Source organism: Peromyscus eremicus, chromosome 16_21 (assembly GCF_949786415.1).
Source record: "Peromyscus eremicus chromosome 16_21, PerEre_H2_v1, whole genome shotgun sequence".
Classification (NCBI taxonomy): Eukaryota; Metazoa; Chordata; class Mammalia; order Rodentia; family Cricetidae; genus Peromyscus; species Peromyscus eremicus.
Window position 1 is genome coordinate 24184382 of NC_081432.1, and position 21686 is coordinate 24206067.

Here is a 21686-nt window from a genome sequence, read left to right on the forward strand (position 1 = left end):
GGAATGAGCCTCCTGTGCATACCTGGGAGGGCAGACTGTCCTCCCCAGGTCCCGGGATGCTCCTGCACAGCCACCAGGCAGGACTGAGTCTGGAAAACAAACCAGGGAAAATTCCAAACCCCACACCCAGGAAGACAGCTCCATTTCCCTGAGGCAGGCTTGGAGATGCAGGGCCAAAGTCTGGCTTTGCCCCCTCAGACACGCTAGATCAAGGGTCCTTGCCTGGCCAAATCTTTGCCAGGGTTGAAAGCAGGCACCATGGCCACCCTCTCTTCTCAAATGCTAAGAGGCCATCTCCAAGCCCCACTGATTTTCAATTGTAGGTGTGTTTGGGTATACACGTGCACATATGGAAGGCAGAGGACAGTCTCTGGTCACATTCTTTAGGTGCTGTCTACCTTAAGTTTTTGACACAGGATCTCTAACTGGCCTGAAGCTCATCAAATATGCCAGATGTTGTGGAATATTAGTTTAAGATGTGTTACCTTTGTATATGCTGTGGAATATTTGTTTAATGATGCGAAGATGTGTTGCATTCCTATATGTTGCATTTATCTAACTCTGTGAAGCTGTGGTACTGTGCCTGTCTAAAACACCTGATTGGTCTAATAAAGAGCTGAATGGCCAATAGCTAGGTAGGAGAGGGGTAGGCGGGGCTGCCAGGCAGAGAGAATAAGTAGGAGAGAGGGAGGAGGATGTCAGGGGCCAGCTACCCAGTCACACAACCAGCCATGGAGTAAGAAGGAAAGAAAGATATATAACATAAAGAAAGGTAAAAAGCTCAGAGACAAAACGTAGTTAAAGAGAAACGGGATAATTTAAGTTAGAAAAACTGGCCAGAAACCAGCCAAGCTAAGGTTGGGCATTCATAAGTAAGAATAAGTCTCCAGGTATTTATTTGAGAGCTGGGTGGTGGGCCCCCAAAGACTCAAAAACAAACAAAAAAACCAACTACAGTATCACCGCCTGGAGGAGCAGCCTCCAGACATCCCAGGGCTCGAAAGGAATCCAAGGCTTCCATGCAAACTAGACTTTTCTATCTGAGAGGGTGAGGGAAAAAGACACTCTCACACTGACTTGGTGGTTTCCTTCAGACCTTTTCTTTATGCCTCTTTTGCATTCTCCACCATTTTCCTGGTGCTTTCCTTCTCTCATTCTTGATGTTTCCCTTCTAGTTCCTTCTAACATTCCCATTCCTGATGTTTTCCTTTTAGTCCATTTTAAGTCTCTTTATTCTTTCCCTTACAGCTTACATACCCCAGCAAAATCTTTCAGACTGTATAAAAATTACAATGAGGTTACGTTCTGTTTTTCAAGTGAATGAATACAAAATAAACAGTAAAAAAAAAAAAAAGCCAGCATGTTTTTCATATCCTTTACATGATTAAATATTTTATGTATTACAGGTGAAAACCAAATTATCCTAAGAACCCACATTACATTCATAACCAAGTAACTTGTTATAGATTAACCGTGTGAGCAAGCAAGGTATTCTTCTCAGTCAGGTCTTTTACTGGCAGGCTGCATTTTGCAGTTACAAAGAAAGGACCAATTACTTTATTACTTATCTTGAAAGGTAATATTATAAGGAATCTTAAAGGAATCACAAACCTAAACTTTTATATATGAAAAAGAATCAGTCAGCTCTACTGTAAATCTTTACAGTGCATACCCACTCATCAATAGTTTTTTTTTTTTATATCAGGAGATTGAGGGCTAAAATGGGTATAAGGAATTAATCATCACCTTTGGTCATCAACCAATCCTAGAAAGAAAGGCACGTCAACCAATGATAATTGGGCTGCTTTGTTCTTGTTACCTGAACTTAAAGAGTTCTGCATTCAACTATGTGCCTTTTTAAAGCTTTAAATTATCTTCTTGAGTTTTTCACCTCAAAGCTATTTGATGAAAACATCTTAGTCTAACTTTTAAGTTATTTTCAGAGCTTTGTTTCAGCTATTATGTACTCTTAAACCTGTGAACACATGTCCCAACATTAAGGTTAAAAGAATTTAAACTACCTGGACTACTGGGACTCAACTGTTTTTCTTTCTCTCTCTCTCTTTTTTTTTTTTTTTTTTTTTTCCTGGAGCTGAGGACCCAATCCAGGGCCTTGCACTTGCTAGGCAAGCACTCTACCACTGAGCTAAATCCCCAACCCCTCAATTGTTTTTCTTAATCATTAACCTAAGCCACATCATCTTCATAACAGACCACAGGTAAAAGTGCCCAGTAGAACAGAATGTATCTATGAGATAAACACACTACATTACAGGCAGTGGGAAAGGATCTCCCCACACCCATTCACACCATGCCAGATACCAAAGAAAAGATGGCAGCAGCCAACATGTAAAGGCACAGCAGAAGCAAAAGACATTCTGGGGTCTGCGGTCCCAGGGCCTTGCCTAACCCGAGATTCACCCATCAGGGATTTTCCTCCTGGTGGGATGACACCCCAAAGTCAATCACCACCTGCTACTCCTCTGACATGGCCACTGGCACTACTAAAAGTTCATGGAGGAACTTAACACTTTATAAAATGCTATGGCTAGATGCGACGATGCATGCCTGTAATTCCAGCACTGGGATTATACAGGGAGGCTGAGGCAGGAATCAAAACTTATGAATTTGTTTCAAAAAAGTAAATTAGGCCCACCTGGGCTACAGAGTGAGTTCCAGGAAAGGCACAAAGCTACACAGAGAAACCCTGTCTTGAAAAACCATTTGGTAGCCCAGACCGGCCTTGAAGTCACAGAGATCCGCCTGTCTTTGCCTCCCGAGTGCTGGGATTAAAGGACACACCAAACATGTAGTGCTTCTGTCATGGATTCCACTGCTCTCCCAGGGTCAGAATGAGGCATTGGAGAAGGGAAGGTCTGGATATATTCAAGAATAAATGCTCGGCAGTGGTTTAAAGACAGGAGAGAGGGATAATGAAGATCTAAATAAAATAAAGTAAGAAGAGAGTTGAGGGGGGGGGAAACTATAATCAGGATATATTATATGAGAAAAGAATCTATCTTCCAATAGGAGAAAAGAAAAAAGAAAGGAAGGAAGTGCCTAACAAGCCAGATCTTATGGAGGCAATTTCTCAGTTAAAGTTTCCTCCGCTCAGGTGACTTCAGCTTGTGTCAAGTTGACATAAAAAACCAGCTAGCACCTCAGGTGAAGTTACCTGCAACCCTGAGGGACTGAGTCCTGAATCCAGGCCTCACACACCAGGCAAACACCCTGCCACGAAGCTGGAGTTCCAGCTCTTACTTGTGAAATTCCATTTTTTTTTTTTTTTGTGAAGGAATGGAGACAGGGTCTCCTGTAGTTCAGGCTGGCCTGATGTTATGTCTACCTCTCAAGTGCTGGAATTGACGAGCATGCCATCATGTCTGGCTATTTACCAAGCCTTCAACAAGAACAGATTTTTCCTATGATCCTTTGCTCTCTGGAACAGTGTGGGTGCAAAACAACAACAGAATTGACAGTTGTGGAGAGCCAAATTCTAACTTAACCAGGAGCCTCCTGCTTAGCAAAATGAAATTGTTGAAACGTGTGATTTCCTCCTCACCCCCATGCAGTCCAGCACTCAATTGCTAGGCAGCAGCAAATGCTCACTAAGTGAGAAGGTAATGCTGCTGTGCTCCCTCTCATCCACATCCACAATCCACGGGTAGGTTCCCGAGATGGGAAAGCTGACTCATCCTCATGGGACTGGCACCCTGGCACCAACCGGCGTCACGGCTCACAGTCGGACTGAACACTTCACCTCCTCAGAAGCCCTCTCTGGGACATTCTGGGAGTCCCTTCCTAAAAGCACATAGACAGCCACCCGCTTCTAGAGTCCTCTGCATTCTGGGCCCCAGCATGTCCACCCTTCCCTGGTGGCTAGGTCCTTTCAAGCAGTAGAGTTGGTATTTGTCCACACTAATACCAGCAAGCCTCGAGATCAGGACAAGAAGGCCCTGCCTCTCCAGAGACTATTTCCTCCAGCAGTTTCGTTCATAAATACTTAACAAGCCTCCACAGAATCTTCCCTACCTGTATATTTGTCACTCAATAATTCAACTGGCCACAGGCCAAAATCAGTCAGCAAAAAAACAAAAAAAAAAAAAAAAAAAAAAAAACGTTTGTGATGCGCATGTGCAGAATTGTCTTGTCGTTATCCCCTAAACAATGTGGGGTCACAGCCATTCACTCAGCATTTATACTCACTTAGGTGTTCCATTGAGAGCCTACTCTGAGTACACTGGAGGCCACGTGTAAGCTGTACTAAGACTTTCCACTCTGTGCAAGGGACTTGATCATCTCTGCAGGGCTGGTAACTTCGTGTCCTGGCACCCATCCCCATGGATCTGGAGAGGCGACTACTACCTTCTGGTTTGGAAAATAGAGGGACCATCTCATACCCCACAGACTTTCAGTTGATTACTGTTTGGACAAATACTCTTTGTTTGTTTGTTTTTTGAGACAGGGTTTCTCTGTGTAACACCCCTGGCTGTCCTGGACCTCACGTTGTAGACCAGGCTGGCCTTGAACTCACAGATTCACCTGTTTCTGCCTCCCGAGTGCTGGGATTAAAGGTGTGCACCACCATGCCTGGCATTGAACAAATACTCTTAAGCCACAAACACCCACCCCACCAGAACAAACAACCATGCTCCCCGAAATCCAGAAAGCTTCCCATCTGCATGGGAGGCACCAGGGGGCAGGGGAGGGAGAGAGGGAGACAGCCCCTCCACCTGCTCCGCTTTAGACTCTGGGGAATCCAGCCACTGGCAGAGAGGGCACTAAGACATGAGAGGTCCTCTAGACTAAGAACACAGACCAGGATTGGGGTCAGAGGACAACAGAGGACAAGGTCTGGTGGCCAGGTTGGCTGAGAACAGAGGTTCCGTTCTCTGTAGAACTCACTGAAGTGTCTTTGGGCAGTTGTTGCTATTATTATTATTATTATTATTATTATTATTTAAGATTTTATTTATTAGTATTATATGTATGCGTGCCAAGAGGCCAAAGGACAACTTTTTGCTGTTGCTGTTTGCTTGTTTTTAGATAGGGTCTCTCTACACAGCCCTGGTTGTCCTGGAACTCACTACGTAGACCAGGCTGGCTCTGAACGTGCCTTACTCTGCCTCCCAAATGCTGAGACTAAAGGCATGTGCCACTATGCTCGGCTTCAAGAAAAATTTTGTCAAGGTGGTTCTCTCCTTCTACTTTTATGTGGGTTCCCAGGTAAACTCGGGTTCTCGTCAGCTTGGGTGGCAAGCACATTACATCTTGACAGCCCTGGTGGTTTTTATTATGACCAGGGTAAAGAACATAATCTTTCACCATGACCCCAAATAGACACCTGAGTGTACACACGCAGTAAAATTAAAATTAAAAGTCACAAAGTAACAACTGACCAGGTTTCATGAGGCTTGTACCCTGATATTTTCTACTCTATTAAAAAGATTGCTGGTCTCAACCCACAAATTTACCATTACAGCTCTCCAATGGATCACAGCCTGCAACTGAAATGATCAGCCCGACTTGGTCTTGGGGACTTTAGAGGCATTTTGAGGCCTCCGAATCCCTGCTCTGTGTTGTGGTTGTGCTTTCCAGCCAGTGAGCTGCAGACGCTGCGTGCAGTGCCCAGGGGGGAAGCCAGGCAGGTGGCTGTAACAGAGGGGAGAGCACAGAGAAGCAGGGTCACAGCCCAGAGACTGTCTGCTCAGCCAGTGCAGACACACGCCTCATAGCCATGACACCCGAGGACACTCACCACCAGAAGACACCAAGGACACGTGGTCCCCCGTGTGGGCCTCAGAAAGCAAACCGAGTGTCCCTCTCCCTCCCAATCGGCATGCCCTGCAGAGGGCCCAGGACATCTTCTCTCCATGAAATGCCACCCCCAACTCTTCCTCTCACCCCGGAGCAGCCCAAAGGGTGGAGTGGGGTCAGAGGGCAGCACTAGCTGGAAGAATAGGGTGGGTGAACTGCCCAGGGGTGCTACAAATGGCAGTCTTCCAGGGCCCGGAGAGGAGGCCTGGTGAGGGGAAGTCCTTCAGGGGTCGGGGTGGAGATGTCCCTCCAAAAACTTACAGCTGGTTCAGAGCTCTCTCTGTTTGCTGAGTAAAAAAAAGCTTTACAGTAACTCAGAAATCTCAAAGCTATTTCTGGGATGGACGAGATGGTTCAGAGGGTGAAGGTGCTCGCCACCAAACCTAATAACCTGGGTTTGATCTCCAGGACCCATAGGGTGGAAGAGAGAGACTCAACTTCTCAACTTCTTTTCTCTTCCTTCCTTCCTTCCTTCCTTCCTTCCTTCCTTCCTTCCTTCCTTTCCTTCTTTCTTTCTTTCCTTCTTTCCTTCTTTCTTTCTTCCTTCCTCTCTCTCTCTTTCTTTCTTTTTCCTCTCTCTCTCTTTTCCTTCTTTCCTTTTTCCTTTTCCTTTTTTTTTGAGACAAGCTCTCTCTTTATACAGCCTTGGCTGTCCTGGATCTCACTCTATAGACCAGGCTGGCCTCTAACTCACAGAGATCTGCCTGCCTCTACCTCCCAAGTGCTGGGATTAAAGATGTGCACCACTGTGCCAGGCACGAGAGAACCAACTACTGCAAATTGTTCCGTGACCTCTTCATATGCACTGGGGCTCATGCCCCAACCCCCCTAAAATGAATAAATAAATGTAATAAAAATCCCATGGCAGAAGGTTTTTTAAAAAGACATTTCTCATAAAAATTTGGCTTTATTTTATCCAACACTGCTTTAAAGTTCTAAGGGGAAATAAGTCACTTTGAAGATGTCCCACGCTCTGACTATAATTACTGTCCTGTGGGAGATGAACTGGAGCTGGTGGACAGCACAAAGCTCTTCCCACTGAAGGACGAATGGTCCTTGTGTTCACTGGTGACAGCTCCCCTCCTACTCTGGGGCTTGTCTCACTCCAGAAGGGCTATGAAGGATGTGGTATGTCCTTCCCGCTGATTTGGAAGCAGAACAGTCACTGGGTAACTAGAAGGGACCAGGGAGAATTGGGGGCAACTCAGCAGGGTATGATGGCTGCCTCGGTCCATTTTCTCTCTCCAGATGAGAACAATCAAGTCTCCTGCAGCAGTCTGATGACTACCTGAGGTTAACTGGACACGGCTAGAGCAGCTGCTGCTTGGGGATAACCAGGGATCTTTGCTGGATAGAGACAGCTCCCTCCCCACCCATCTCCGTATTCCCCAGCACTGGCCTCGGACTGGGCTTACACTGACTAGGAAACAGCCTAGGCACTGAGGTCCCTTTTACCTGGCCAAGTGTGCAATAGGAACTTGGCCACAAAGGCTAGGAGGACCTCTTAGAGCCTCAGTTTCTCCACGTAACAAGTGAGGATATGCATCACGGATTTGCTAAGCTGTAAGCACATGTGACAAGTTGTTATTGTCATTCCCTAGAAAGGCAGAGGTGTGTGTGTGTGTGTGTGTGTGTGTGTGTGTGTGTGTGTGTGTGTGTATGTAACAGTGAGCCAATGTGGCTTGTCCTGGCTGTGTCGCTGCTCTGGGGGAGAGGAATATGAAAGTGTCTGGACCCTAGGTCTTGCCTGACTTAGTGACAGTCACTTTATGGGCTGCAGCAGACATTCAGTCTTTGCTCAAGCTTGGCAGACACTTTTTTTTTTCTCATCTCTGACCACCTTCTGGGGTAGTCAGAGACGACCCAAGTACCAGGTGGCCACTGACTCCATATCACTTTCATTCAGAGAGCTGCCCAGAACCTTGTCCTGGCCCACCTGCTCAGCTCTGGACTTGGCACTGACCCCAGGAGCCCTTGCCCGATGGCTGGCTCACTTGGATCAGCTGCAGGAAGAGGCAGAGGTACAGGAAGAGAGGGGCCAGGGAAAGGCAGAGCCGGGAATACGAGACAGACAGAGAGTTCAGAGTAGCTTGGGTGACTGGGGCGGCACAGACGGGAGACCTCGCGGTGATAGGGCACCCGGGGGACGCGCTTTCTGCTTAGAGACGATACGGAGGACCAAGTGACTAGTGAGTCAAGTCAGGCCAGACTGCTTAGGGACCCCAGGACTTGGGAGTGCCCATGGCCAAAGGCTTCTCTGAGGCCAGTGGGGGCGGGGGGGGGGGGGGGAGGGACGACCCTCACCACAGACACTGGGCTGAAGTTCACGATCATGTGTTTTTCTTGTGCAGTCTCTCTATGCAAGCTAATGCTCTCTCGTAACACTTAGGAGCTCATTTTACTCATGGGTCAGGAGAACAGAGCCGGGGCAGGTGGCAGGGCAGGGTGAGACAGCCCCACTGGCGAAGGCACCTGCTGCCAAGGCTGATGACCTGAGTTCAATCCCCAAAATGCACACGGTAGAGGGAGAGAACAAGAGAACTGATTCCTGCAAGTTGTCTTCTGACTTCCACATATACTCTGTAGTGCGCGCGCACACACACACACACACACACACACACACACACACACACACACGAACACATACATACAATAAATAAATAAATGTAATTTAAAATTAAAAAAAATAACAGTAACAAAACAATAGACCTGGAACTGGAAAGGTCAGCTGGTTTCACCTCTTCCCAGCCTGGCCAGGTCAGAAATCTTTGCCCACAGCATCCTGGATATACAGGCACTGACTACCGCACAAGGCACTCCCCTGCCGCAGCCCAAGCCACTCCAAAGGCCATTGCCTTCAATTAAGTGGCATAAAGGACCATAAGAACACTTGGGAAAAATCAGAGTGGAACTGAAGGGGACTCGAGGTCACGTGGCTGCCACCAGAAGAACAGCCGTAACGACAGAGACGCAGTGACAGGGTGAGACGGGGCCGGTGGAACTAAGAGCCGGGGAGATGAGGACACAGAGGGACCAGTGAGCATCTGCTCTCTCTGGGGACATCAGAGGCTCCTAGCTGGAGAGGACGCTCCGTTCTGCGAGGTCCTGGTGTGACAGACAGGCACTGTACTGAGAGGAGGGAGGGCACACTCTAAACCTTAGCAGAACCCAGCCTCCGGGGGCTGCTGTGCATAGGAGGCACTGGCCTGGCGTGTCCTCACAGTGGGGGCCCTGGGTGACTGTTCTAAGCATGACCAGCTTGTGCCCCCTCCTCCACCCCCTCCGTTACTTGCTGTGAAAACAGAAGATTCAAGTAGGGCTCAGTGTAAAGGGACTTGTGGCTGAAGGGGACTGGAGACAGCCTAGGGTGGTACTGGTACGTGAAAAGCTAGGGAGACGGGGCTTGAGGCCCACACTGTCCTGAGAGGTTCAGGATTGGGCTATGGGGAAAGCTCAGGCTGCTGATGGAAGTGAGTATCTGAGCTAGCACCTGGCAGGTGGCAGGGCTGTGCAGTGGTTATCGTCCCAGGCTCACTGTCTGCTCAGGTGTCTCGGCCTGGGCAACGTCAAGTCTGCCTTGTGCCCACAAAAAAGAAATCCCAGCGCTCCATGCTCTGCAGAGCCTCGGACAGCAGCGGCCACACTCACCCACGATCTCATTCTCCTCCAGGTTGATGGTCTCCAGTTCAGACAAGGTGGTCAGCTGCTCTGGGAAGTCTTGGAACTGGTTCCGGGACAGGTCGATGGCCTTGAGGTGCTGCAGGCCGCTGACCTCGTTGGGGAGGCGATGGAGGTAGTTCCCTTCCAGGTGGAGTTCTGCCACAGGAGGGAAGGAGAGAAAGTTGGGAGAGAAGGGGGCCTGCCGGATCGCCGCCAGTGCTCAGGCTGGGAGGACAGTGAGGATGACCTTGCCACACAGGAAGGCCCCAAGAGGATGACTCCAGGTCTGTTTGCCCCACCACCACCACCACCACTGCCCAGGGCCTTCTGCCATTATTCCAGCAGAGGTACCTCCACTTTGGCTCTGTGGGAGGCTCTCCTGACAGAAGCTGGGACCCAAAGATCTAGGTGTGATAGCTCCCTTAGACAGGCCTTGTGGGATGTGTCGGGATATGTACTAGAAGGGTCACGACCTTTCTTTAAGGCCTTCTTTGCTCCGGGACTGTTGGAGCAGCCAAGTTCTGTCACATGTCCTTGTTCCTCAGCCAGCTGCTACCAACCAGATGTGGGCAGGCTCCTCCCCCGGAGTGGTCACTGTGAGGCTGACCAGTGGCCTGTGGCAAGGACCCTCATCAGGAGGCCCAGACAGCACTGAGAGACGGACCAGAGTGGAAGATGAAGCTGAGAAGCCTCAAGAAAAAGCTCCTGGGCCAGACATGGTGGCGCACGCCTTTAATCCCAGCAGAGGCAAGTGGATCTCTGTGAGTTCAAGGTCAGCCTGGTCTGCAGAGTGAGTTCAAGGTCAGCCAGAGCTACATAGAGAGACCCTGTCTCAACAACAAGAAAGGAAGGAAGGAAGGAAGGAAGGAAGGAAGGAAGGAAGGAAGGAAGGAAGAAAGAAAGGAAGGAAGGAAGGGTGGGGGACACCCTGTCTGTTGTGTTTTGAGAATTTCCCTACTGCTACATGCCACACTTGAGATTTTTCCAGCCTTTGAATTCTTTAACTAGTAGAGAAAAGGACTCTTTACTGTTACAGTAACAGTAAAGAAAAGTAAGGAAATAATGAGCATAGACAACAGGAAGCAACTTCATTCGAGGGAGGCAGGGATGCTAGTGATTGGAGGGGACCTTGGAAGACACTGGGAATGTTCTACACCTTGGCTAACCTGAGAGGCTTCTATTTGTTTTAATGTTTCTATTGATTATTTAGAAACTTCACATAATACATACACCTCATCACATTCACTTCCCAAGCCTCCCAGGTGCACCCCTGGCCCTTGTGACCTCCCCAAAACAAAAGAAGAAGAAAAAATAAATAAACACCAAGTCCAATTTGTGTGGCTCATATACTGGAACATGGTCAAACTCCCAGTGGCCTGCCCCTTAAAGAAAATTGAGTTCTCTGCCTGCATCCCCCCCCCCAGAAGTCATCAACTGTGAAGAGCTATCGCAATTTTTAAGAGTTCCCTTCAATGGCTTCCTATTTACACTGTTTCTCGGGGGCAGGGGAGCGGGAGGTTGTCACAGAAGGAGAGGCTTCTATTTTGTGGCGACCTGTTTAGCTCTGTCCATTTCATATACGCCTCTTCCTTTTATTCTATTTAACAAACACAAAAGAAGCACAAGGCAGATGTTAACTGCGTGGCTATAGTCAGACACACAGTTCAATAAAATACGGTGCCGAGCAGGACGGGAGGAGAGAGGGGGCTCCCACAGGGGCCCTCGTATAGGAAGGGGCAAACACAAAGACAGGGCCAGGACGAAGAGGGTGGAGGGGAGGACACTGGGCTGTGACAGGGATTGGTAGCTGCTGCTGGAGTGTAAACCCTGGCCGACTTAGTCATTTTGCCGCACCCTTAGATCCCAGCTTCCTCTCCTGAGACAGCAGCTGGTAGGCGCCTGCCTCACGGGGATGTGGAGAACTATGTCAGTTCACACGGGAAAAGCACCAGGAGATGGATGGAACAGGGTCTGCTCTGTTTCTGGAGTGGGGACAGGCCATTCGGGGAGCAAGACCATCCACATGTGACCGTACACTAGCCTGCTTCTGTATGATACAAGTGCCCCAACTCTGACCCAAAGGAAATGGAGACCCCCGAAATGTCACATCACGTCCCTCAGCTCTTCTTCTACCCAGCACCAACTTTGTAGACATGTGACCAATGCTGTCCCATAGGGTCCCATTCCTTTGGAGCGGAGTGCCCATATGCGGTATTTTCTGTTTGTTTTTGAGACGGTTTCATCATACAGCCTCAGCTGACCTCAAACTCAAAATCTTCCTGCCTCAGCATCCCAGGTTCTGGGATTACAGGTGTGTCCCACCATGGCTGGCCCCCATGTACCATCTTGAAAGTCTTCATCACTTTCTGCATCATTTTGTGATGTCTGAGTTTCCATGTAGGCCTGCCTCCATCTCTGGGCTATCTGCAGCCCCCCTTCCCTCTCCTTCGGGCCTGCATTAGACCTCGCTCAGACTTATGCAGCCCTCCAACTCCGGCAGGGAACACCAGAGTCGGGCCTGTGTATCCCGTGTTGTCTCAGGCTGGAACACGGTGGCTGTCCCTCGTCCACCCCTGCCCAGGGACCTTGGACTGCAGTACTGTAGTGTACCTGGGTGGCCAGTTAGAGACTGCATCTTGGCAGGACTGACACTCTGGGCCATCCCTGCCCCAGGTACCAAGCAGGTCTCGATGCCCAGGGGTAAAGATGGGGAGCTGCAGTTGTCTGTCTGCTCAAAGTTGGGGGCTCTCGGTGAAGGGGACACCTGGCCAGTGTGAAGCGTGGCAGTCTAGCATCTGCTAAGAGCCGAACACCTGCCACCAGGCCTGAACGTGCACATGCTGGCAACCTGGCTTCGTGGGTGGTCCCGGGCAGGGATGGGATGAGGGACAGCCTGCTTCTCTTTTTCCTTTTAACCTGCCTGAGCCTGGCTGGAGTCTGGTCTCTTTGGCCCACTCACAGCACCCCTGGAAGCCAGCAGTAAAACACAGGTTGTCTAATTCCAGGGTTTTGCGTGTGAGCTAACTGCCCCTGTAATTGCACTTCAAACAGGTTTTGTGTGACATTAAGATGAATTGCATAACTCACCCTAAGTCTTTATTTTTTCCTCGGTGCTAAGTGGCAAAATGAAAAGCAGCATGGCAAGCTCTGTGAGAGGCAACCAGAGAAAGCCTTCTATTTATCTTACAGTACTTGCCCCAGGACAAAGGTCTAGCACTCCATCTCTGTAGCCAGCCCAGCCCCTTCCTCTGCGCTCCATGTTCTCACAGGGCTCCTGTGATGTGGACCTGGGTTGATGATGGCCTGCTCTGCGGTCCCTACAGCTCACCTTAGGGTTTGTCACAGCAAGGGCTCAGAACCGTGTCCCCTTTTTGCAGGGCCTCTGTACATGCATGCATACACACACACATACACGCACGCACGCACCATTCTAGACACACTGTAAGTCCTCTGCTCTGTCATGCTAAGACAGGAACTGCATGTGATTCTTCATTTCTATGTCCAGCCTCCTTCCAGGTCCAGTAAGGACCCAATGAGTGATGGGAGGGGATGTCAGGTGGTGCCTCCCAGTGTCCTGTCTTTGGTAACATCCTGAACCCAAGATCCCATGAGCAAATCCAAGGCCTGTTCCATGCAGCCAAAGATCGACCCCTTTAGCAGCTAGGCCTATGAATAACCATGTCTGAATCATAAAACAACCCTATGTCACAGTGGTACATAGCTGTCATTCAAGTAACCAGAAGGCTCAGGCAGGAAGATCGCTGAGTTCAAGCATCTGGAATCCCATGTCTCCTAAGAACCCCCAACCCTGCATCTGGATAATGGTTACTAGTTACAGTGTTGGGAGCAATGCCAGACATCTAGCCTATGTGCCTTGGGCAAACAGCATTTCCTCATGCTGAGCAGGTTGCTGCCTTGGGGCCCTCATAGTTTGATTGACTGAATCATTCATTCATTAACTCCTTTCTTCCTTCTTTCATTGCTTCCCTTTTCCTCCTCCTTCCCTTCTTCTGGGGCAATAGGATCTCATGCAGCTAGGGTTAGCTTCAAATTCCTTAGTTAGCTGAGCATGACCGTAATCTCCTGATCCTCCTGCCTCGACCTCCCATTTGTTAGCATTACAGGTGTTCACCACCCCTCATGTATATTTGGTATCAGGGATCAAACTCAAGAACTTTGCGAATGCTAGGCAAATATTTTACAACTGGACTACCAACCTAGCACCCCACACCCCACATGTGGGGGCGGGGCTTCACCCTGTGGTCCTGCCTGCCTGGAACTCCTATGCAAACCAGGCTAGCCTCAAACTATGCGTGGTCCTCTAGTGTCGGCTTCCAAGTGCTGATGTTAAGGGCAGCCTTCACTTCCTGTTTTCTAAAATGTTCTCAACTGTTGTGTGCAAGCCCCGCTGCCTCATGCGATCTTGTGTCTTCACTCAAGCATCCTCTCATCTAAAGTGGGACTCCCTCCCCCGGTCACTGGCCTTTCCCTTTAGTACCTGCCTCCAGAGACCCCCATTTCCTAAAGTGCACTTGCTTGTCAACACTTTGCCTCCTGCTATGAGAACGGAAGCTACCCTACAAAAGTGTCCCCAACAGTGCAGTCCAGAGGGAACACTCAAGAATACCCAAACAGTCCAGTATACAGTGAGCACCCAAGAATACTGGGCAGGTAAACAAATGAACAGATGAACGGATTTCAGCATCACCCTTACAATCCTGCAAAGTTCCTGTTCCGAATACCTCACAGTTCTTCCTGAAATTGATTTGTTCCTTTATCAAAAAAAAACCAAAAAACTATTATTGCTTTCTATAAAAAGTACTGTTGTTCACGTCTCACTGAACACTGCTGCCGGATGAAGACTCCCTGCCCTAGGCAGAATACAGCAGAGAGGGAGGTGGAGAGGACACTCACAGCGGGGATGCCCTGGAGTCTCTGAGGAGCAGGTGGGGATGAGCCCATTTTCTCAGGCTGTTCAAATTCTTTTCAGTGTGTTTCCCAAAGCTCCCGCTTTCCAGAAACATGCTGTGCAGCTGCATTTTCTGCCACTGCCTGCAAAGCCTAACAGGCCACTTAGAAGTTGGCCTGGAACTCACTCTGTAGACCAGGCTGGCCTCAAACTCACAGAGATCCACCTACCTCGGCCTCCCAAGTGCTGGGATTAAAGGTGTGCAGCACCACACCCAGACTGACTTTGAACCCCAGGATATCTGGCTCTAGAGCTTGTGTTTGTGGGCCCCATGGTGTACAGCACTCACTGCACCATGGGAGGAAGTGCAGAGGGGCCTCTCTCCCTGGCATGGGGCATAGACATCCATTAAAAACCTCACAAATAAAATCTGTGAGTGGAGAGAGGGGAGGAGCGAATCCTGGGGAGGATGAGGCATTGTATGGTGGTGAGGGCATGCTTACAGACCTAGTCACAGAATGAAAAACAATCTTGGAACTGCTGGGGCCACTGGCCACTTCCTTTTCTATATCCCTAATGGCATCTGGGAAGAGAGCCAAGCGAGTCTAACCATGTCCCAAGTCACATGGGAGCAGGTGTTTGCAATAATTAGTGAAAACAGCCATGATATCACCCACACACAGTTATGTCCACCTGAGGGGTCTCAGACCTGCTGCTGCCTCAGTCCTCAAGGTGGATGGCTGGAGACAGACAGACAGACAGACAAACACACACACACACACACACACACACACACACACACACACACAGCTCAGCAGGATAAGCGCGGCACATGCTGCAGAGGCTGGGAGAGACTCTCTCTCTCTCCACCGTTACTTCTAATTTCCCGACACAATCACAATTGTTATTAAGGGAAAAAAGATGGACTTTATCAAACCAATTCAGGCCTGAGTCTTATCACAGTCCCAGCATTGCTCAGAAATATTAGAAGTGTGTGTCCCTAAAGGCAAATTACAAGGCAGCCTTCTGAAGGGAGCTTGCCCTGGAGCCAGAACATGTATCCACATATCTCTATGTGTGTATCTGCCTGTATGTAAGTATGCGTGTGTGTGGTTATCGATGCATGTATTAGTTTATGTGTCTATTTCTCTATGTATCTACATAGCTATTATGTTCCTGTATGTCTGTGTCTATATTTTATATGTTTCTATATTTGTATTTATCTGTGTCTGTATCCCTCTATGTCTGTGTGTGTGTGTGTGTGTGTGTGTGTGTGTGTGTGTGTGTGTGTAGGTAGGTAGGTAGGTACATATGTATCTATGTGTCTGTCCGTCCATCCGTCCGTCCGTCCATCTATCCATCCATCCATCCATCCATCCATCCATCCATCCATCTCCTCTTGGCTCGCTATCTCTTGTCTCTGAAGGTCTCAGAGGCCTCATCCCACAGCCTCTCTGCACCATCTGCAGACTTACCATCTAGCTTCGATGGTCCATCTGGAATCTTGCATGCCCAAAGCCGTCAACTCTCTAAACTACTAAGGACTGCCACCAAGCACCTTTGGAGAGCCTGTACTGTGCAAACTGCCTTCCCTACATGGCCTCTGCCAGCTTCTGTGACGGTCCCACGAGCTCAACACCAGCATCACGAAGATAGTTTGCAAGTGAGATGCGTGAGACTCGGGAAGTTCAATGGCTCCAGACAACTTGTCACTAGTATTTGCACAAAGCACCTGTTTCTATGACATAGATCTTGACCATGGATCCAGGGACCCAGAGCTTCTGCCTGCAGGTGGGTTAGACATTCCGCCTGGACCTCAGGCTCCTCATCTCTGCTGGCTTAAATCTCTGCAGTTCAGGTCCCATTGAAGTTTCTCCTGCAGAGGCTTATTTCTGTGACTGACTGGCTGCAGTCTCCCTACAGACGCAGTAAGCCTCTCAGCGTGACTGCCACGCTAAACCAGAGCCACAGTTCATCAAAATGTTCATGTGCCTACCCCGGTGCACTGGGTACTTTTCTGTCACTGTGGCAGGACAGGTGATAAAAGCAACTTAGGGAAGGGTATCGGTGGCTCACAGTTTGAAGGAACAGGGCATCAGGGCAGAGAAGATGGGGAGGCAGGACGTGAGGTGAACGGTCACATTGTGCTCCTGGTCAGAAACCACAAAGAAATTAAAGCCGGTCTCAGCCGACTCTTTCTTTTTCATTCCATCTGGAATCAGGGATGGTGCCACCCACATTCGGGGTGGGTCTCCTTTCCTCAGTGAAACCTCTGAAAACACCTTCCCAGACATACCCAGAGGTGTGTTTCCATGGTGATTCTGAATCCAGTCACGTTGATGATGGCTACTAAGCGCTCCACGCATCATCCCCAACCTCACTGGATCACCACGGTTCAGATTGGGTTTGAGTGTGTCCCCCCAAAGTGCTTGTGCCGGAAGCCTGACCCCTGGAGAAGGAGGGTGCAGGGGTAGTGGAACTTTAAGACGAGGAGCCAATGTGCCAGGTGTGGCAGCACATGTCTTTAATCCCAGCACTTCGGCAGGCAGATCTCTGTGAGTCTGAGAATTGGTCTACATAGTGAGTTCCAGGCCAGCCAGTGAGGGCTACACAGAGAGACCCTGTCTCCAAAAAAAAGATGTGTGTTGGCGGGGAACCAAGTGCAAGGCATTTATCATGGGGCACTGTGAATCAAGGGATTTGTGCCTTTCTTGCAGGGTGGAATAGTTCTCAAGAGTGTGAGTCATTTTAAATTGAAGCCACCCAATGCACCAACTCCCTTTGCACATGGCTGGTTCCCTCTCTGCCTCTCAGCCACATTGTGATGAAGCTGGGTATCCTAGCAAGGACACTGGAGTCACATTGTTCAAACCATGCAGCTGCCTGAATTGGGAGCCAAGCCTGTTTACTTTGGAAATTACTCAGCTTAGGTGTTTTGATAGGACAACACAAAACAGACGGGCATAGAGGAGAGGCTTAGAGAGACCAATGGGGGCCAGCAAGGTTGCACACGGCTCTGCTTCATCTTCTGAACAGCCTGCTCTGGGCTCCTGCATTTTTTTCCCTACTGTTCCTGTGTCACAGGAAACACCCCTAGCCACTTGCCCTGTGACTGTGCTGCCCTTCCACATGGCCATGGCCACAGCCAGGCCTGACTCTGCTCTTCACCCCAGGGTCAACAGCACCCAGGTCCTCTGCCCGAGGTCTCGTGGCTGAGGGGCTCAGGTCTGAAGGAATGTCTGAGGGGCCAGGGTTCAGAGCTGAACAAGTTGGGAATCCAAAGATAAAAAGGGCTTTGGGAGAAGACTCTGTTGCATCCCATTCTGGAGGTGTCCTGGCTGAGAGCAGCCCTAGCAGTGACATTTCCTTCTGTGGTTTCCAGTGTTTGCCAAATGCACCCTTCTGATCTCATCTCGCCACTTTCAAAGTCCGCTCTACCTTGGATAGCTGCCAGGGTCTCCTGGGATTAACCCGAGCAAGAAAGAGAAAACCAACCGGGCGGTGGTGGCGCACACCTTTAATCCCAGCACTTGGGAGGCAGAGCCAGGCGGATCTCTGTGAGTTCGAGGCCAGCCTGGACTACCAAGTGAGTCCCAGGAAAGGCGCAAAGCTACACAGAGAAACCCTGTCTCGAAAAACCAAAAAAAAAAAAAAAAAAAAAGAAAAAAAGAAAGAGAAAACCAGTTGATTCTGTCAGGGGACATGCAAGGCTGGCCTCATAGTGATAGTACAGCTTCTCTATAAAGGAATGTGCCAGCTCCACATACCTGCAGACCAAGGCTCAGCCAGCAAGGAGGCTCTGACCCTGCATTACTAAACAGCTGTGCCTGCCCTGTGGAAGAACCAGATGTCAGTGTGGCGGTAAGTGCTTCCAAGGGGCCATGTGTGGTGCTGGGTAGAACACAGGTTTCCCCAGGGTAATAGCTGGAGAGGAAACAAAGCCAAGCTTCCAGAAAACACACCCCAAATTATGGGGGACAATAAGAGGGCCTGTGACTAAAAGGAAGTGCTGACCATTCTGCCCCCATAAAAGCCTAATAGGGCAGTTTTGTTATTGCTGTTCCTAATTCATACAGCTCAGGCTAACCTCAAACCTCCCAGGCAGCAGAGAATGACCTTGAACTTTTGATCTTTGTGCCTCTATTTCCCAAGTGCTACTATTATAGGTATGCACCACCATGAGGGGTTTAGGCAGTGTTGGGGATCAAATCCGGGGTTTCGTGCATACCACCCAAACATTCTACCAACTGAACATCCTAACTGGACCAACATCAACCCCTAAGTCAAACAAAACTATGATGTAAAAATGGTACATGTATCCTTTTCTAGTGAATGGTCTCAGCCCACCCTCTTGCTGTGTGACCTTGGGCAAATTCCTTGCACTCTCTGAGAAAAGGAAAGAAGATAGAGAGAGCTAGAAACACAATGAGAGGGAGAGAAGGAGGCAGAAAAGAAGGGAAGGGAAAAGGGGAGAGGGCTGCAAAATATTTCATAAATTTATACCTGGAAAGGGCTCACAACAATGCCTGCAATCGATGGAATGCTGTGAATGTCACTAATAGGAGATGCATTTCTATTTCACAGGCCAGCAGCATCTCTAGAGCTGGTGGTGACAGCTGCTGCTGGCCAGGAAACCGGATGTCTGGGGGAGGAGAAAGACTTATTTCCCTCTATTATTCCTTTTGACTGGACCACTGCATTGTGTGTGCGTATTGCCTATTCAAAAATAAACAAGCAGACAGGACTCACTCTTTCCAGTGATGTGGTGGAGCTGTGCAGGGGTGGGGGGATGTGAACAATCAGCAGAGAAATGGATGGGGTGCAGGGGAGGGAGGGCCAGAGGGGCCCCCGCAGCACAGCAGCCAAGGAAATCTATACAGAGAGCTTAGGGGGAAAGTCCCTCGTCGCTCGGGGTTTGGAAAATGTGAGCTTGGGAACTGAGCCAGAGGACACAGCTAATTCAGTCGTCCTGTTCCAGTGGTCTCGGTGTGCTTTACCCCGTGTGTACTAGCACGCTCGCCCTGGCTAGGTAGGCAGAGAGCTAGGGTGCCAAGGTGCAGGATAGAGGAGGTGGCCCCCTGCTTGAGTAGCAGGCTGCCACCAGGTCCCCTCCAAGGGGACCTGAACTGATTTCTTCCAGCTCTATGGGTCTGTTGGCTTCTGGCAGAATGCCCTGCTGCCCCCAAAACAGTTGTCACCAACACTTAGACTTGTAGTCTGTTGCTTTCAACCAGGTAACCCCAGGGACCTGACACCCACGAGGACAGAAAGCATAAGCTGTGAGGCCACCACACCCCTGTCACCTCCACCATTCCTGGTAGCATTCCTAGGGACAGCAATGGGGGTTGACCCTCTGGACCCTCAGGGGAGATGGGTCCTCCTGGGTCCCATGACTCTAATCAGGATCTTATGCTGAAGAAACAGAAAATGTGTGTCCCAACAGTAGATCTGGGAACAGCTAAGATGTTGACAGCCCACCACAGCACTGCTTCTGTGTCTGGCCAGCTTGCCCAGAACCTTGCGACATTCTTGCCTTTTTCTTTCTGTCAGCTAAGGGGCCTGAGCTAAGGAAAGGTAAATGCAAAGGGCGAAGGGAGAGCATGAAGTGAAGGCCCAGTGTCCTGCAACCTCTGTCACACTTGGTCCTGCCACCTGATGACCTATGTGAGGATGGTTCCACCCGTTCTCGGCTAAGAAGATTTATCACGACCAAGAGAATCCACCCTGGCCTCCTTTTCCCAGAACAATAGCAAATAAGCTATCCTAGGACACTTTCCGCATTGGCCCAGTCCCCCAAAGCCTCCTAAGCCTCCTCCTGCCCCAGGAGCAGGACAGTGCAGCCCTCTCATACCAGGTGGCTTGCCAGGAGGAAAGGATCTTGAAGCTCTCATGCACCTATCTGGTTGGCTGAGGCAATGAGGTAAACTAATTTTCTCTAGCTGCCTGGAGGCCCCTGTGGTGAGAACAATGACAGCCTGGTGAGCTGAGAAGTCCTTAACAGATAGACCCGGCAGGATGCCTGCAGCCGGAACAGGAGTACACACAGTACAGTGTCCCAGGGTGGCTGGCTACCTGGCATCTTCCTGTCAGCAAGAGCTCAGAGAACATGCGCTTAGGGAAGGACACAGAAAGAGACACTCATCACAGCCGGGTACAGTGGTACACACCTGTCAAATCAGCACAGGGAAAACGGAGGCAGGAGATTAGAAGTTGAAGGCCGCCCTTGGATGTCTATAGAGTTTGAGGTCAGCCTGGGTTACATGAGACTCTATCTTAAGCTAGCAAATTAGTCCATCACTGGAAATCATAAGCCATTTCAACTTCACACCCTAAGGATCAGGTGTCACTTCACCCCACTCTCATAATACTTAATCAAGAGCCTTGTCCCTAAGCCCAGCTCTACCAAACCTGTTTTTTCTCACAGCAGGGCCTTTGGGTTAGCTTAGTCTCCACAGAGGCACCCACGCTGGTTGACCAGATAGCCCAAACCTCCCGGCCCAACATTGTCCACAACGACACACTCTTAGTCAGCCCAAGCCCCACTGCCCTGCCTGTGGAGAGGAGATTCATCATCTCAGAGGCTCCCTTAGGACCTGACTGAAGATTAGCTGGGGGCTGGGTCTTCAAGGCCGGTCCTGTTTCCTGCATCCACTGGCTTTATACTTGGACTCATTATTCTTCTCCTGTCTTTGATGTCCCACACTGCCTTTTCTTACCCCAATTCATCTTGCCAGGTACCCTCTCAAGTGTTGCACACAGCTCCCTCTGGCCAGTCCCTGAAGACACGCTTCATCCCTTTGCTCTGGACCATTTGGTCTTGCATCATTTTTACAGTCATTCTCCAAACACACCTTTCCTCTCTTGAAGGTGGCCATAGAAACTCCCCCTTATTTATCGGGCAAACACCTCCTCCTCATCTAACAATGGCCACTTTAAGCTGCTTCTCTGGAGCCTCCTGAGTTCCTACCCATGTCTCTGAGTCCTCCACAAGCAACCCCTCAGTAGACAACTCCTGAAGTTTCCATGTTGCTGCTTCCCCTGTGAAACGGTGAAGACCTTGAGGGCCATCTCTATCTAGCTCTAAGTCTTCTTGTTCCCAGATGATACTGGTGTTACAGTGACAAATCACAGGCAGAGGAGGGTGAGCTGGAGAGATGGATCAGGGTTAAGAGCACTGGCTGCTCTTCCAGAGGACCTGGGTTCGATTCCCAGCACCCACGTGGCAGCTCACAACTGTCTGTAACTCCAGTTCCAAAGGATCCAATACCCTCTTTTGGCCTCTTTGGGCACCAGATATATA

The 21686-nt window shown here is 49.6% G+C and overlaps 1 protein-coding gene across 1 annotated transcript in view; it reads right to left on the bottom strand.

Moving 5' to 3' along the window:
* Nucleotides 1-21686, bottom strand: part of Lrrc20 (leucine rich repeat containing 20) — a 101622-nt gene that overhangs the window by 17601 nt on the left and 62335 nt on the right. The window contains exon 4 of the mRNA XM_059281747.1: nt 9466-9633. Within this exon, the coding sequence (XP_059137730.1) occupies nt 9466-9633 (168 nt within the window). The remainder of the gene's footprint in view (nt 1-9465; nt 9634-21686) is intronic.